The sequence below is a fragment of the Equus quagga genome, chromosome 22 (assembly GCF_021613505.1).
Source record: "Equus quagga isolate Etosha38 chromosome 22, UCLA_HA_Equagga_1.0, whole genome shotgun sequence".
Taxonomy (NCBI): domain Eukaryota; kingdom Metazoa; phylum Chordata; class Mammalia; order Perissodactyla; family Equidae; genus Equus; species Equus quagga.
Window position 1 is genome coordinate 25,577,064 of NC_060288.1, and position 16,533 is coordinate 25,593,596.

The 16,533-nt window shown below is 36.9% G+C and overlaps 1 protein-coding gene across 5 annotated transcripts in view; it reads right to left on the minus strand.

The window, feature by feature from the left end:
- The window catches only part of TENM3 (teneurin transmembrane protein 3), a 582,429-nt gene that overhangs the window by 92,023 nt on the left and 473,873 nt on the right, over window positions 1–16,533 (minus strand). For all 5 annotated transcript variants that reach the window (XM_046648641.1, XM_046648644.1, XM_046648643.1 and 2 more), the window contains 2 exons: window positions 15,335–15,535; window positions 9,053–9,238 (listed from right to left, as the gene is read on the minus strand). In XM_046648641.1, the coding sequence (XP_046504597.1) occupies window positions 9,053–9,238; window positions 15,335–15,535 (387 nt within the window). The remainder of the gene's footprint in view (window positions 1–9,052; window positions 9,239–15,334; window positions 15,536–16,533) is intronic.

Here is a 16,533-nt window from a genome sequence, read left to right on the forward strand (position 1 = left end):
GAGCTGCAAGCGCTTTGCAAAAAGGGAGAAGAGTCAAAATGAGTAACAACTCTGAAGCCTTATGGGATATGGATTGTCAAAGCTCGCAGAGAAGAAGAGTGATTCAAAAACCTTGACGTGTAGTATTTAAGACCAAAATATGACAGAAACACAGTCAAACTGACCGGTTTCAAATTTAGACCACTAAATTGGTTTTGGTTGGCTGATTACTCTCTCACTCAAAAGGTTACTGAACAATGAGTGAAAGACAAATAATTTAGCTTAAAGTGTGACCTGCCATTGCTTGCAATGTTGGCTGCAACTAAATGGAACCGGTGCCTTCAGGTTTTTTTATGCTCTAATTGGTGTATGTAAAGAAAAACAACTAACACAAAAGAACAGTTTATATAGTGAAGAGAAAAACCGCCTGAAGGATAGATGAATTAAAACATCGAAATAGCTGGCTAGTTACCATCACCGCAAACAACATGCCCCCTTATCCACGCACTTCCTCATAAAAACGAAACAAAATGGAACATTGTTAAACTGACCAGTAAAATAAACATTACCTCTGTGATAGTTTAACCAATATTGGAACCGAGTAGAGAGAGCACTGACAACCTAACAAAACAGGGCCTCCATCCTGCAGGAAGGTCAGAGAAACCAGCATTGCATTTTTAAAAAAGAGGAGACTAAGTGACCTCATTTTAAAAAATACCATTTCTGAAGGGATTACAAGGGATAAAGTATTGCATATAAAACTGTGAACTGAATAAATTAGACTAAAATGAAAAAAATAATTTTGAGAGGCCCTAAATGGATACTAATGGACTCTCAAAGGAAGAAATAGACATGTAAACACCAGCCTGGTTTTCGGAACATGGGTGATACCCAGTGAGCCCTGAAGGGGGCTTCCAGCCGCTCTCTCAGGAACTACTATCCTTTCTGTCACATCAAATTACTCAGAGTCACTGGGACTGCAGACCAGGAAGGACATTAAGAAGTTCTCTTTTTTGCACACTTCATGGGAGGTGGTTTAGCCTGTCTGGATTTTCACTGCCAACCAAGTCAGCTTCGGACACTTTCCTTCCATGAACTCCATGCCCACTGACCCCTGATGACCCACCCTTCACTGTATATGACAAATCTCAAGGCATCCATGTCCACACTGCCAGTGTGTCAGGAAGTGGAAGGGAATAGTAGGTTTGTAACCAGCACGTTTTTCTGTTGGCTAATTCCTCTGCCTAAAGACAAGACTTAGGGAAGAATCAGTCCCAGTCAATTTTTTATGAATTTCCGTCCAAATACTCTAGCAACGACAGCAGTAACAATAAATAACATCTATATGATGTTTTCTTGGTGCCAGATACTGTTCTAAGGGTTCTTCTACTTGTTTTAAGTCATTTAATACCCCCAGCAACTCTATGAGGTAGGTACTATTTATTCCCACTTTATAGACGAGGAAACTGACACAGAGAGCTCAACTGATTTCCCCGAGATCACACAGCTATTAAGCAATAGAACTGGGAACAGAGGCAGATCCAGGTTTTGTGGGTCTGAAATTATACAACTTGGGGAGCCCTCTTTAATAAAATGAATACCAAATTATGAACACGAAATTAGGTTCAAAAGTGAGTAATTATTTAGAATGAGAAAAGAAATCACAATAAATTATAATTTTGATGCTAATAAACACCCCAAATATCAGAAAAACCATATAACACTTTTTATTAAGTGACTGACGTCTCTAATAAGTGTTTTTTTCTTATATTTTTGGGCTATATTTACTCTTTGCCTCTTTATAAGACAAAAATTTTGTAATATCTTCTATAGAGAGAATAGAAAGATAATTTAGTCTTTATTCATTGTGATTATTTAATATGATTTTCATTATTGATAGTTTAGAAAAGTCTCATTTGATTTCAAAATTTGCTATTAGTAATGTCATGTAAATTTTTGGCATTACTGTCAGATTTGGGAAGACTTTATTGTGTAATAAACTAATCAAATAGTCTTTGAATTGATGACATTCATTAACCACTTTGTTGTGATGTCCTCATAGAATATTATGAGTTTCATGTTATCTTTGTCAATATCAGTATTTCAGGTCATATAAGCAAGAAATCTTTTTCTAGAATGTTCATATGATTCAGTGATACACTGGGATGCATAACACATGAGACTTCACACACTGATGAACTCAGTTTTGCAGTACTGCGACGGGTTTGTGCCCTAAAAATATAGGAATTCTGATAAATTCCTCAAAAAAAGAAATACTCGTCAAAAAGAGAAAATTACCGTAAATTTATAATTGTTTAAGTTCCATTAGCAAGTATATTTCTGACAGGAGAAAACTTCCATTTTGATTGGCATTTTACAACGTATCTGATGACAAGAAAAATTTTCCACAGACTAACTTCTGTTCCCATACATTTCAAACCTTATTCCTCCTCCAGTCCCTATTTACTTGTGGTGCAGGGCTTCACAGGACAAATTCATGGCTTCTTAACTCTCTGACCCTGCACTTTCATGTCACCAGGTGAGTCAGTGGGTGGCAGGAATATTCCTGGACGGCTAGCAATAACCCCCACGGACAGCAATGATTTCACACCTCATAAACATATCCAATTAAATATAAACTAAACGTACCCCAGCTCAAATTCTCCTTAACTGAATCCTCAAAGCGCCCAAGGTCACTCCAATGTCATTCTACACAAGGAAAAGTGTGCTGGAAATGAGGTTGGAGTGAAGAGAGACAAACGACTTAACTGATGTGCAAATTTCATATTAACATATGACCATGTAAATCTGTGGTCCTCTTGCAAGATGTTAAAAGGGGCCTGTGCAAGTGAGGGGCTCTGATGCTTAAGCTTCACCAGCTTCACAGTAAATTCGCCGCTGGCCTGATCAGGGACCTAGGCAGGTGGCACTAGACACCTATTTCTTAACTACTATATCACACTGACAGATGTGAATCCAAATATCTCCCAGAGTAATCATTTGCAGGTGTAACGTGGGACCCTTGTTCAGAGGGAATTATAAAGTTTGAAGAAAAATGTAAAAAGGTAGTTTCAGAATTTCTATGTTCTGTATTATTATGAATATGATTCCCAATTTGGGAACATTACAAAAGTTACAAAGAATATTGATTTTTGTGGTCTAAGTCAAGTATTTATCAGAGTGGTCATTTTTCTTTTTCAAAACTGTCACCTGTTCTTTTATTTAACAGCTGAAACACTAATCTTTTACCATCATCCTGAGATACGAATTAGAACCCGCTGCCTTGTCCACACTGGTATAGTTTCGAGTTTTCTCTCTCTTCCCCCCTATACTGTTTGGCAGATAACTCCCCAGCTGCGTGTATTTCATTTTCAATTTCTAATCTCCAGCACCCCAAAGCCCAGAGCAACCATGGTATTTAATAGAAGGATGCTGAGTACTGTATGTCTACGTTCTGTCTGAACAAACAAAGCGTGTCTTTGTGATCATTAATGATCTTGTTTCCCAATGTACTAAAGAATTAGAATAAAAACAAATAGCTGATCTTTTGTAGCTTAAAGGAATTAGGATTTCCCCTAGGCCAAATTTCCATTTGAATTGCCTGAAAGTACATGAAAATCAATGTAGCTCAATAAACAACTCGGTGTTTGAGACATTACCAGAAGAAAGGCACCACAATAGACTCCACCTTTCTTTCACCATCATTTTAAAAAGCAACACCTCTCTAACCCCCAAGCCAAACATACCAACTTCTTGTTAAGCTGTATCCATGCTGAGACTGGGTTACATTTTATAACAATGAAATGGAAATTTCATTAACTCTCTGATGCAAATTCGTTGGACAGCAGTTTTGCTTTACTTTTTTTTAAAAAACTTTTTTTTTAAACTCACCCAAAACATTGTCTGGGTTGCAGTTTGTCTCATTTATACTTAAGAACAAAATTAAAACAATAATTTCCTGAACGCTATAGGCTAGGCATTATAATAAGTGATTTACATTCTAGTATTTCATTTGATTCTAACAACCCTATCAGGTACATAATATTCATATATGAAGAAACACTCAGAGAGGTTAAATGACTTGCCCAAGGTCACTCACTATGTAAATACTGCAGCAAGTGTTCAAATTCCAAAAGCCCTTAAACAGAGTATTCTGTTCCCAAATCTCATATGATAGGTATTATTACAGCTATTTTACATTTGAAAAAAAAGCCCTGAGGCTAAGAACGGTTAAGATAGAAGTTATAGTGAATAATTCACAGAACTGATTTGAAAACATGTCTTTTTTTATTTCAAAGCCCATGCTTTTTTCATTGTTACAGTGACTTTCAGAAGAAGTAGTAGTCAAATATCATAGATGAGATGCTCAATAATTGCCTAACGGACAAAGAAATGAACTAATTAACAAATGAAAAGTAATGGGAGCATGCGAAGTGCAGTATCTTACCAAATGGACCCCAAGTCATCTGAAAAAGTGAAGATGATGCCCATTTTTTAATGTCACAGGAAAAATAAAAATAAAGTTAAATGAAATTGAGAATAAAAAGGGAACCTCATGCTTAAATCCAGTAATTTTCCAAATAGAGCAGAAATGATCAATAATTAAGAAATTCTAGAATTGCAGAAGATCTCAAAGGGTCCTTCAGATAGGACACTTCTCAAGAGACTTAATCTTTTGGGATAATGGGTGGAAGGAACTTAAAAATACTCCCCTCCTAAAACACTCCTCAAACTAACAAAAAGAACAAACAAAAACTCCAATGTTTCACATTTAAGGAACTGTGGTATTGCTAAAGCTTATTGGACTGGGGATTCAAAAATTTCTTCAGGAGCTTGTTCCAAGATTTAAATATATATTCCAGCCTGAGGTTCCTCATTATGTCTAACCAACATTTAAACACTTTAAGCACATTTTCTCCATTTCTGTCTGTGGAGAAATGGGAAATGCCAGTCAGCCTCCAGAAGACAGTTCCCCCATCTACAGAGCTCTGAGCCTTCTTTACCTTCATAACGACCCTCCAGGGTAGATAATAACCAAATGTGTTATTCGGTCTTCTCCCAGCTTTCCACTCCCTTCTGGTCACAATCTCATCTATAGCATCCAATACTCTCAAATACAAATGGATGGCTCTGAGGCAAATTTTTTCAGCTAATGCTGAAAAGAATGGTTTTTGTGGAGGCTACAAGTTAGTAATACTCCAAATTAGAATGTATCATTGCCCAGGATATTTAGTTAGTATTGCACTTAAAAGTTATTGATTCCGGCCACAAACATCTGTTCAGCAGAGGCTGGTATGGCATCTACATTGCTTCTATGGCCAATTAACTCCAGCCACAGGCCAATAAGCTTACAGCTTCCCCCTCTTTTCCTAAGAAGAGAAGAGAGAGCCAAGCAACTGAGTTGCCTTTATGTCGTTATAGACTTTGGTTCCAGTTAAATACATTAAGAGTGAATTTATTGAATTAGGCCAAGACAGTATCTTCCAGTTCACAGATTTGACTTTGATTCACCTCAACTCTCACAATAACAGAACTGTTCAAGCTTTTTTATACAGAATTGGTTATGCAATATTTTGATTATGCCAACTATCATTTATAAAACACTTAATTATATTTAATGTATTTTTAACTTGCTTTTGGATCCTCTAAATATTCTTACATCTTTCTTATCTCATGAAAAACAAAGGTAAGAACCTGAGTATGATAATCATTTGACCTTTCTGTAGGATGGTCACATACAAAGGATATTACGTTAGTTGAGCACGTACTATTAGTCTATGTTAGTAATAATTGCTGGTGCTTATTTGATGTGGTTCAATCATGTAATTTCTCTTTATTTATGAATGGGTTCGACGATCATAAATGCCTTTTTGGGGAGGAAGAGAGAAATATTTATTTTAATCATAATATTGCTAAAAGTAGATTTCCCTTTGTTTCATTTCCCATCTGCATAAAACACTAGTCAAAGTCGAACCCAAGAAAGGAGAAGGACTTGGAACAACGAACCTGCAGATGAATATGCCTAACTTGCTGAACACATGATTCATAACGAAAGAAAAATATGAACACTAACAAAAATATCAGACTGGAATCCTTTTAGGTAGGTAGGGTGCTCAGTAAATACTCTAAATTCATAACCGATTTTACTATCAAAATGCCTATGGTTTTATGAAAGCATGAACCGTTTATGAAGACAGTAAGATGACTAATGAAGAACATTCTTTGCTTTCTATTGGGAACTTTGGTTTGCTTCTAACTGTTTAATTTCTCCTCCATCTCTCTTTCAATTAACCTCCCTGTTTGTATTCAATGAGATGGCACATAATATGCAGAAAGGAAAAAAATCTTGCTGATTTATGAGTATTTTTTCATAAAGTGGCAGCTTCTTTCAGCCAAATGCGTAAGTGTTGAAATTGAGAGGAAATGCACAGAACAGTAACTATACCAAATGAGAAAACATACAGTAGTTTCCCGGGTTGTTTAATCAGTGGCTCACAAAGGCCTCTTTTAAATTGGCCCCTTAGGCATCATTGTGGACAAATACACAGGTAGTAAGTAGACAGGGGAAAAGCAATGGGGTCTTCAGATGGCAAAATTTGGAATAACCAGTTCTAACAGCATAAAGGAGCAAAACAATGATTTAAGGGTTCTCTACATCTTTTAAAAGGTTCACTTCGAAGATTTATTTTTAAATGAAGCAGGGCCTTTATTTCCACACTGTTACACATATGGAGCATAAAGGCAACAAAATAAAATGAAACAATAGAAAACGGAATTGTTAACAACCCCAGCAAGATATGTTAAATTTTAATAAAAAGACCTGCTGCTAACAAAAATCCTGCTTGTTCTCGGACAACTGAAAAGTTGTTCAGGAAGACCTCGTCTGTGGGGAACAAAGCATGTGATATCGCCAAGGTCAGCGAGGACAACAACAGAACGATTTGTTTAGTAACCGTTGGTTGGCAAGTTAAATGTGCCTATGGACAACTTTATAGTATGTTTCCTTGTTTATAAGCTATATATTCACGTGTTTGTTGTACTTCCTAGGATATGTATAGTGAAATATATAACATTTTCCCCCCAGCTAGAATCAATTCACTTCTGACAGGGCATGGGGATGGTGGGGTCATAAAATACAACCAAGTATGATTAGAAGCATGTTTTTCCTGCCCTGCCTCTGCCATTCTGGTCTTTGGGTATGGAGCTGTTTGGCCATGAGGATATTGCATTGACCTCTGTATGTCCCCTGAATGATACACAAACTGTGGTTGTCAACTTTTTTCTGCCTTAAAATAGTTCACATGAACAAGTGGCAGCCATGGCCCTAGGATGCCTCTCTTAAAGAGTAGAGGAGGGGAAAGCCATATCAGAATCATGGAGACGAGCACTGCACACACTGTGGATGCGTGCATCTGCACTTGACCTCAGTACAAGCTAGATGTTTCCCCAATTGTAGGCAGTAAGCCCACATCCAACAAGTGAGACCCTAAGGATCTTTTGCAGGTAAGAGTTGACATCACAAACTTTCTAAGTTTGCAGGGCTGACGCTTGGCTGGCATCTGGAAAGCTGGATGCTCCCTACACTGATAAGGTTATTTCGCCCACCCTAGAGCACTAAACGCGTGCTTTTCTTTGAAGAGTCTGGAATTTTGGTGGTTGTAGCTGATGAAGGGCACCTTTTTGAGCAAACCAAATAAAGACCTCTAACTATAAGTCTCAAACAGGCTTCCCTGGGTGGAAACAATGCACACGTGTTGATTCATTTCACTGCTAGAGAAAGGAGCATGCTCCACGTGACCTCTTTGGTGGGAGAGAAGGAACATAGGAAGCCTGTGCGTGGATTTCTCCAGACACCGCTTGTTGGATCTTTTCCCTTTCTGATAACTACTACAGCCAGGAGCACAACCATGCTGAGTCCAGTGAGCCCTTCCAGTGGATTGCCACATGTGGGCATGGTAGTGGGACCCTTGAAACAGATGTCAATTAGATTACAAAGAACTTAAAGTTTTGTAAAGATACAATTGTGACAATTTATAAGATGTATGTGATTTCAATTTTCCCATGAAAAAATTCCTGGCTAACCAATTCCTATAGGCAAAAAAGTGAAGTACATAATACTTACAGACGCATTGGAAGAAGACATCGTTTAAGGTATCAAGAGTGCCCCCAAAAGCTTTTACCAAATTCACCCCCGCGGACAGAAAACAATGTGGAGAAACATCGTACCTCAAATTATGAAATTTTCATAGGACTGTGCCGCTTATAATTAATATTGTACACTTTCACTGAAACGAAGTAGAAATTTATTACTTATTTTTGTTGTATTTTCTTTAATTAAATGTTTTAATTTCAGTGACTCACACAGTAAAAGGACGGACACTGAATATCTTGAAAATATGGTACTATATATGTTCTGGACACTTCTGTATCCATCTAAGTACCATTTATGTACTATCGTTGATCTTAAACACCTATTTGATTGTTTTATTTAACCAACAGATGTTCACAAGCGTCATCGTATTTTAAGAAGTATTAAGCATATAAATTTAAGAACAGCTAGACTTGTGTATTTTACTCTATTTCTTGTGGTACTACAAAATAAAGTCATAAAAAGTCATAAAAAAGTCTTTTTTAGAGACTCAAATATATAGACAAGTGCTAAGACATGTGATTGTGAAATCTACAGAAGCCAAAAAGGCCACATATCTGGACCCATTTCTTACAGTAAAAAATACTGCTGTTATGCAATGGCCATATGGAACACCAGAAAGCAAAATTCAGTGAAAGCTTATGTACAAGGAAGAAATGAAATCATCTTTCTATGCGTCAACCTTTGTGGCCATCAAAAAACAACGAATAAAGAATTTTTATACTTCACACTTGTGACAGTCGTGCTAAAAACAACTGAATTGTCATTGTAAAACAAGATCCTTATTTAAAAAGTAATTCCTTTTTAAGAAAGATGAGTGAAAATTAATTGGAAGAAATCAGCTCTTCCAAGTTGAAGAGCAGCAAACAATGCGAGCTCGTTAACCAGACGCGGAGGAGAGAGAGAGAAGGGCAGCCAGCCTACCAATGGTGCAGTGCTCTCCGTTCCATCCCTGGCTGCATTCACACTTGCCGTCTTTGCAGGTCCCGTGTTCGGCACAGCGCGGGTGGCAGGCTCTTTGATTACATGCTGGGCCCGTCCAGGCTTCTTCACAGCGACAAGTGCCCCCCATGCAAACGCCGTGGGAGCCACAGTCCACGGAACATATTTCTATACGGGAAAAAAGAGGCAGAGCCGGGGAGAAGAACAGAGGGGAGTGAGAAGGGGAATTAATGAGCAGAGCTACATCTTAAATTCAAGTTGGTTAAGGTGGAAAACAAAACCACGGAAAATCAATAAAGAGTATTTGTATATTAAGTACATTTCAGCCTCTATTACTAAGAATTACAAATGGCAGTTTACTTTTGTATTCATCATTTAATTTTATATGCTGCTGTAATTGTGCCTAAAATACACATGACAATTTTGTTTTAGTTTCCTGTATTATACGTGTGTGTCTATACCTACACACACACACACACACGGGCTACTAACAAAGCAGAACACATGATTCCTAACGAGAGGAAAATACACACACACACACACACACACGTATCTGAGAGCATCTTTTGGCAGCCAAGAACATATGCACACACACACACACACACATCACGTTAATATAAAATTAATGAAATATTTCAGTGTCTAAGCATGTCAGGTATCTAAGAGGAGTTGGTTCCATCACTATGGCAAGAATTGAAAAGGGGTTATTTCTTATCCCACGGTTTAAATTTTTTCAATATTCAGAAACTTTCATTAAAAAGAATCTATTATAGTATGCACATTAGCTTGCTTCTGACACACAGATACGATGCTTAAACAAAAGAAATTGTTTTTCCTCTTCAGCAAATTTGTACTGTTGACCAACACAAATTGCTTAGCAAAACAATATTAGAAAATCAGTTTAATATTCTATATCACTACTGATTCTGTCATTTGAAAAACAAGGCTTTTCAATTACTAGGATTACTGAAAGGAGCGCAAGCAACTGAAGTTCTTCAACGACTGCAACCACAGGGTAGGTCTCTACAAAAAATTCACGTGTCTGAGTAACTTTTTTTCTTAAAAAGGTTTCTTAAAAGCTTTATTTAACTAGATCCAATTGAGAGAGAAAGAGAGAATGTTGAAAGGTATTTTAGTTTTTACTCTTTACACATAAAGTGAAATAAAATTAACTATCTCTTTTTTTCTAAGGGCGTAAGATTATTGTTTAGCTTTGGTTTTCTCGCAAAAATAAAAATGAACAATAAACACCTAAAATCATTTTTAAGGAACAGAAAAGGGACTACCGCCTTATTTTTAAATTAAAAAATAGTAAGTGTTGTGGTAGTCACATGCTCCTATCCTCCCCATTCATTGTCCAAATGACATTTCTCAGACACAACAATTCGCTGCCTCACAGTGCTGAAAACTTTAGACACCCTCTCAAGGCCCTATTGTTGTAACATTTCTTACAAACAAGAGCTGGGACTATTCACTGGGAGAGAGTGGTATGTGCTTTTTCGGGCCACATTTTCTATCTTGTTTGAATTAAATTTTTGATTAAGAGATCCAAGATGGTTTGATTAACTTCAGAGGAATGGAACGTCAAGGCAGCTCCAGAAAAGAGAGGTTTCTTTCTGAGGCCCCCTTTTTATTCAATCTAATCAATTTTTCATTAGGATGAAGGTGTTTATCAGCATTTAGCACACTCGCTTTGAGCCAGGTGCGTCAATCTTTGTAATGAACTTATTAATTAGAGTTAATTTAATTGAAGTGGAATTGAAGGGCTAATTAATGGACGAACTGTTGATGAAGATAGAGAAAAGCTCTGTTGCTTCCAAACCTATAAACTTTCCGATGGAAAGAATTCATTTCTTCTTTTAGCAACTTAACCAAATGTTTCTTCAGGTATAAAATCTACTCTCTTATTGAATTTAGACGTTTGAAAGGCAATTCCGCAACAACAAAAGAGGTGGCTGGGAAAGTGTTTTGCTTTACGGTTTCAGTTTAGTCAGAAATTCAGAATTATGCTGCTAGTAAACTTTAAGTCACCAATGTAAATGGACAATAACGTTTGGGAACTTTGAGAACTACGCAACGTGCAGATAAATGGGAGGCACACAATTCTAGACATTTTCACAAGATGAATATATGCATATTTGAGATCTTTACTAATAATTCTAAGTAAGTTTTCTGTCTTTTTGGAGCTAATAGGGAAGTTTAATGAAGTTTTTTCTCTGCTTAATTATTTTCTTCCAAAGAAGAGTACAATATTCATTATTCAACTCCATGTACTGAGAGTTTACTATGTCAGGTTTCTGTTTTGTACGGGGCAGGTACAGAGGAACGCCATGAAGACCTTTGCTCACGATGCCTAAACAGTCATTCTGCAGACAAGTAAAGTTAGATTTTCAACTAGCAAAGTAACTACATCAGCATGAAGAAAATCTGTCAAAATATGTAAAATAAATATGTGATTTTGGCAGCCAATTTAATCTTTTAATTAAATTTATCTTTTTTTGCTATTCATAGCAATATCATTTTATGACGACTGAATTATCTTTTGAGCTATTTAATATCAATTACAAACTATCCTTTATAAAATAATTCAGTTAATGTATTAAATAACTTCATATGAAACAAAAAAGGGGCTATTTCACTATTCCTTTCTTATTTGGATAATTGTGGGAAACCAATTCGAAAGACAACATTTCTAACAAGTATTACTTTATAGATAGTATTATTGTGCCCACTTTGCCGATGGAGGCATAAGTAGGTTTACTATACAGGTAATTATACAAGTTTAATCCATAAACTTTAAATGGATTTTTTTCTGAGATGCACTTTTTACTATAGAAGATGTAAATAAAAACTCAACAGAAATAACTAAATACCTATTTTGATTTTATAAAATATATTTTTAAGAATGGAGGAAAAAACAAGTTAATGTGTTCTTTAAAATAATGCCACACACCCATGCTTGATAAAGGTTGCTTGGTGATGATTTCCTAAATCTCTTTAGAGATACATTAAAGGCCCTCTATAATCCAGCCTCCAATTTATTATGTTTTTTCTCTTATTTATCCTATACAGGTTATTTGCTCCAGCAGTCATGCATTTTCCAACAAAAGTTTCTGGTTATCCAAGCTATCTGAATCAACTAATATTTCTAGGACGCAGTAATAGACATTATAAACCTTGTCTGCCTCCAAAAATGTATGGCCAAAAGATGAGAGAGGTAGAGAGGAAGGAAGTAGGGAGGGATGGGAAGAAGGAAGCAAGGAAGGAAGGAAGGGAGGGAGGGGTGGAAGAGGAAAGGCAGGAAGGGAGGGAGGGAGGGAGGGGTGGGAAGAGGAAAGGCAGGAAGGGAGGGAGGGAGGGAGGGGTGGGAAGAGGAAAGGCAGGAAGCAGAATTGAGAGAGGGAGGCAGCAAGAAAGAAAACTCATAAGTTGTCTCTTTAACTAGGACATCTACTTATGGTTCAACAGAAGTTTTCCACCAATACTACAAACTAGCCTACACAAACCTTTCTGCAGTTTGTGCTTCCAGGATTCAGTTTGCAGTAGGTGAAGAATGGCACATGAATCTAGCACGCACATCACTCAAGTTTCCCAAAATGCCAAGAAAGATTGATTTGTAAAAATTCTGTCTTTTTTTCCTTAAAATAAGCATGCTAATTAGCTACCTAGCGAGATTTCATTTAGGTTTATGCCATTGGGCTATACCAACAGAGGAAGTAATTTGCATTTCATAGATTTCACATTTGGGGAACCATATCCAATAAATACTTTTATGTGGAAGCTCCTCTGAATTGCTGAGGAATTAAGTAGGACAAACTGCACTAGCCTTTGGAATTCCACTACCACAACTGTTACGACCACCTCGGCTACTTCTATTAACGGTTAGTACTCACTGAGTACTTACTATGTGTAAGGCACTATTCTAAGTGCTTTTCACACATTAACTCATTTACTCTCTATGACAATTGTATAAGGTAATACTATTATTACCCCCAGTTTACAGATACAGAAACTGAGGCACAGAGAAGTTACATAACTCGCCCAACATCCTACAGCTAGGGAATGGCCAGTCCAGGATCTGAACCCAGGGAGATCAGCTCCAGAGTCCCTCCAGTAAGTTAACACTTACAGTTAAATAAAGGGGTTCAAAGAAGAGGGTAACCAATCAGGGTGGGCAGGATTAAGAGTGGACGGACCCCTTCACGAATCTCGACTTTATGCAGAATGTCTTTATTTACTCAACACTGCTCATAAAATGTGTCCTTCTTCTTGCTCCTTTCTCCCCCTCCTTCCTCTCTCTGTTCTTCCCATTTCTCCTTCTCCCCCACTTTTTCTTTTCCTCCCTCTTCTCATTATTCCTCCTCTTATTCTTCTTTTCTATTATTTTTGCTCAGACAGTTTGCATCCAAACATAATTCATCCTCTTCTCTATTTCACACTCACCCTCCCACCGCCTCCCCTGCAGCCCACCTACTCCCCGAGCTTCACGTCTCCCCAGCTAACGTGCCTCATTCAGACACATTCACACGAATCCCTCTCTCCCTTGTTCCAGACTTTCAGCTCTTCTCGACAACTTCTATATTCTGTTTTTCAGCAAGTCCTGTCTATGTTTCCTTGAAAATGTCCTTCAGGTTCATCCTTTTCATTTCTGCTAACTCCAAACTAATTCACGTTCTCATCACTTGACACTTCTGGGAAAGCTCTCCACTGTCTTCCAGCCGTCAGTCTCGCTGGTCACGCTCTGACATATAATCGATACGACAGTTCTCCAAGAATACTATTCTCATCATATTAGTGGGCACATCATTATTATGAGTGAATTCTCCATTGTCTAAACCACCATTTCTAAACTGTGTCCCCCATAATTGGGCCCAACCCAATTTTTACCTCTAAATAGTTTTTCTTCACTGTCCTATGTATACATTGATATTCTCACAGTTGAATTTTTGCTAATCGTAGTGGTGGTGGTGGTGGCAGCTATATTTAGGATTTATTTTGGGCTAGGCATTGTACTCAGTACATCATATGCATCAAGTCAAGCAATTCCCACAACATCTCTGTGAAGAATGTCTAATGATGAAATCCATTTTATAGATGAGCAAACTGAAGTATACAGCAATTTGCCTAAGGCTATGGAGCTATTAAGTAGGAGAGACTGGATATGAACCCAAGAATCTGATTTCAGAGTCCATGCTCTTAAGTACTTTCTAATACTGTTCCCCTAGTCAAAAAATGTTCCCCCCTCCCCAACACTAACTGCAATCTCTAATAGAGGGCAAGAAATGTTAATAAAAGTCTCCTTGAAAACTTTTAATATGCATCAAGGCAGGGTCACTCCTCCCAGCGTCAATTGAATTTAGTGTATTATTCCATGTAACACTCAATAAAATGTCAAAACGGAATGTACTGGTTTCTAAGTATTTCATGAGTGTTCACCTTATCTTCTCAATTGAACTGTAATCTTTGAGACTAGAACAGTATCTTTGCAAACTGTGTGACTAATGAGTAGGTCATGGAATTAATTCATGAGTTGCAACCAGCATTAAAAAAAATTGAACAGACTCGAACAGAAGTATCAGTGTGTATCGCTTTGTAAAGCTTTTGTTTCAACTATGTGACATATGCATGTTAGGGATACCAGGTCACAATGTAAAAATGTATTTAAGACTGTAGGTCATGGTCAAGAAATTTGAAAGCCACTATTCTAGAGGGCAGGAATAATTCATTATGCTTTTATTCCTATAGGGCCTATCACAATGCCATGCACAGAGATGGTGCTCAATAACAACTTGACTGATTGAATAAAATTACTACTTGCTGGTTCTATTATAATCATATTATTATAATTAGAAACTCAGTGTTGAACCATTATACACATAATATCTATAAATGTATACTCTTTATTGTGATCATGTTTAGCTTTATGTTGTCAAATAATTTTTTAACTGAGGCTTCTCTGTTTATGAGATAATGTGCTTAAATTCCCAAGCTGTACACAGGCCTTGAGAGTTAAGAAGACAGAGTTCTGACACAAACAAAAGATTATTCTTTACAATAACACTAAAGGAGAAATTTTAATGACAAGATTGACCAAGCCTTGTTTCTTTTATTTTTAGAAGACAACTAAATTTCATGACTTTTAATACTTATAATCACTTTAATAAAATCTATATTAAATTTAACGTGTGCTTTAAAAAACAAAATCTCTTAATCTTTAGCTCAACAATATCAAGCACTCAATTGCACTGCCTTTATTGACCTCACCATTTGAACAGTCTGGGCCAGTCCAATTAGGGTCACAAGTGCAGGATCCACTTTCTTGAAGATATGTTCCATGACCAGAGCATTGGTCTGGACACATGGTCTTTAGTATTTCGCAATTGTTGCCACCCCATCCTGGACTGCAGTGACATTCTCCATGGATACACACACCATGATTAGAACATCCAGGGTCCAGACAGTCAGCTGGTGTAAAGAAAAGAGAGCAATTTTATGATTAAATCTACAAGATAGCATACACCGTACATGCAGAACAAAGAATTAAATCTCAATCTCATTCATATGGACATTTTGGATGCTCAAACATTTACCTACCATTTTCAAGAACTTGTTACTGAAAATACAAAGAATTACACAATAAAGCATTGAGAATCATGCCATTTAGGTAAATGAGACTCTTGCAAGGATTTGTAATTTTCATGAATTACACACATATGCTCTTGAGATTTCAGACTATGGCTTTCTGTTCTGCCTAATCTGAGAATGATAAGTACTGGCTTCTCTATAACAGAATCTCTATCAGCTGACCTAATCCACAACCACTGAGTACTGACAGCTGTATGGGACCCTCAAACTGAGAAATAAATGAGTTGCATACTCGCTATCCCTCGTAATTCACTTTAATGTGCTTTAAATGATGAGATTTAATTTAGCAATTTGACTCAATAAAACTTTACACTTGTAGGGTCAATGGCCTGAAAATTTAATTCCAGAGACTTAATTGCATTACTTTGTGTGGGCAGATCAATAAAATCAATTTGATTGAAGAACAGAAATGGTGATTTCTGCTTTTTGACAAAACAATTCAACTGCACTTTACAGGATAGCATCTTGACTATGCTCATTATATACAATTCTGGAACAAACTCATGATGTCGTACTTTTTTCACTAATATATTATGTTCAATATTCTTTCTTTCTAGAGATGCCTAAATTCTAGATTTAGAAGCTGGCATCCATGTGGAAGGCTGTAAAAAAAAATCAATAGTCCACTGTCCACTGTTGGTTTCAAAACACAAATGTTTGCTTTGCTTCTCAGAGTAAAAAAGAAGAGAATTATCCACACTACCAAAAAAGAGCAAAGGGGCTCTTTGGTCTTTGACCCTTATGTCAGTTAAAATGTCAATAGAGCAGTGCATCCATAAATATGGAAATCAAAATTACTTTCATAAGGAAGCATATAA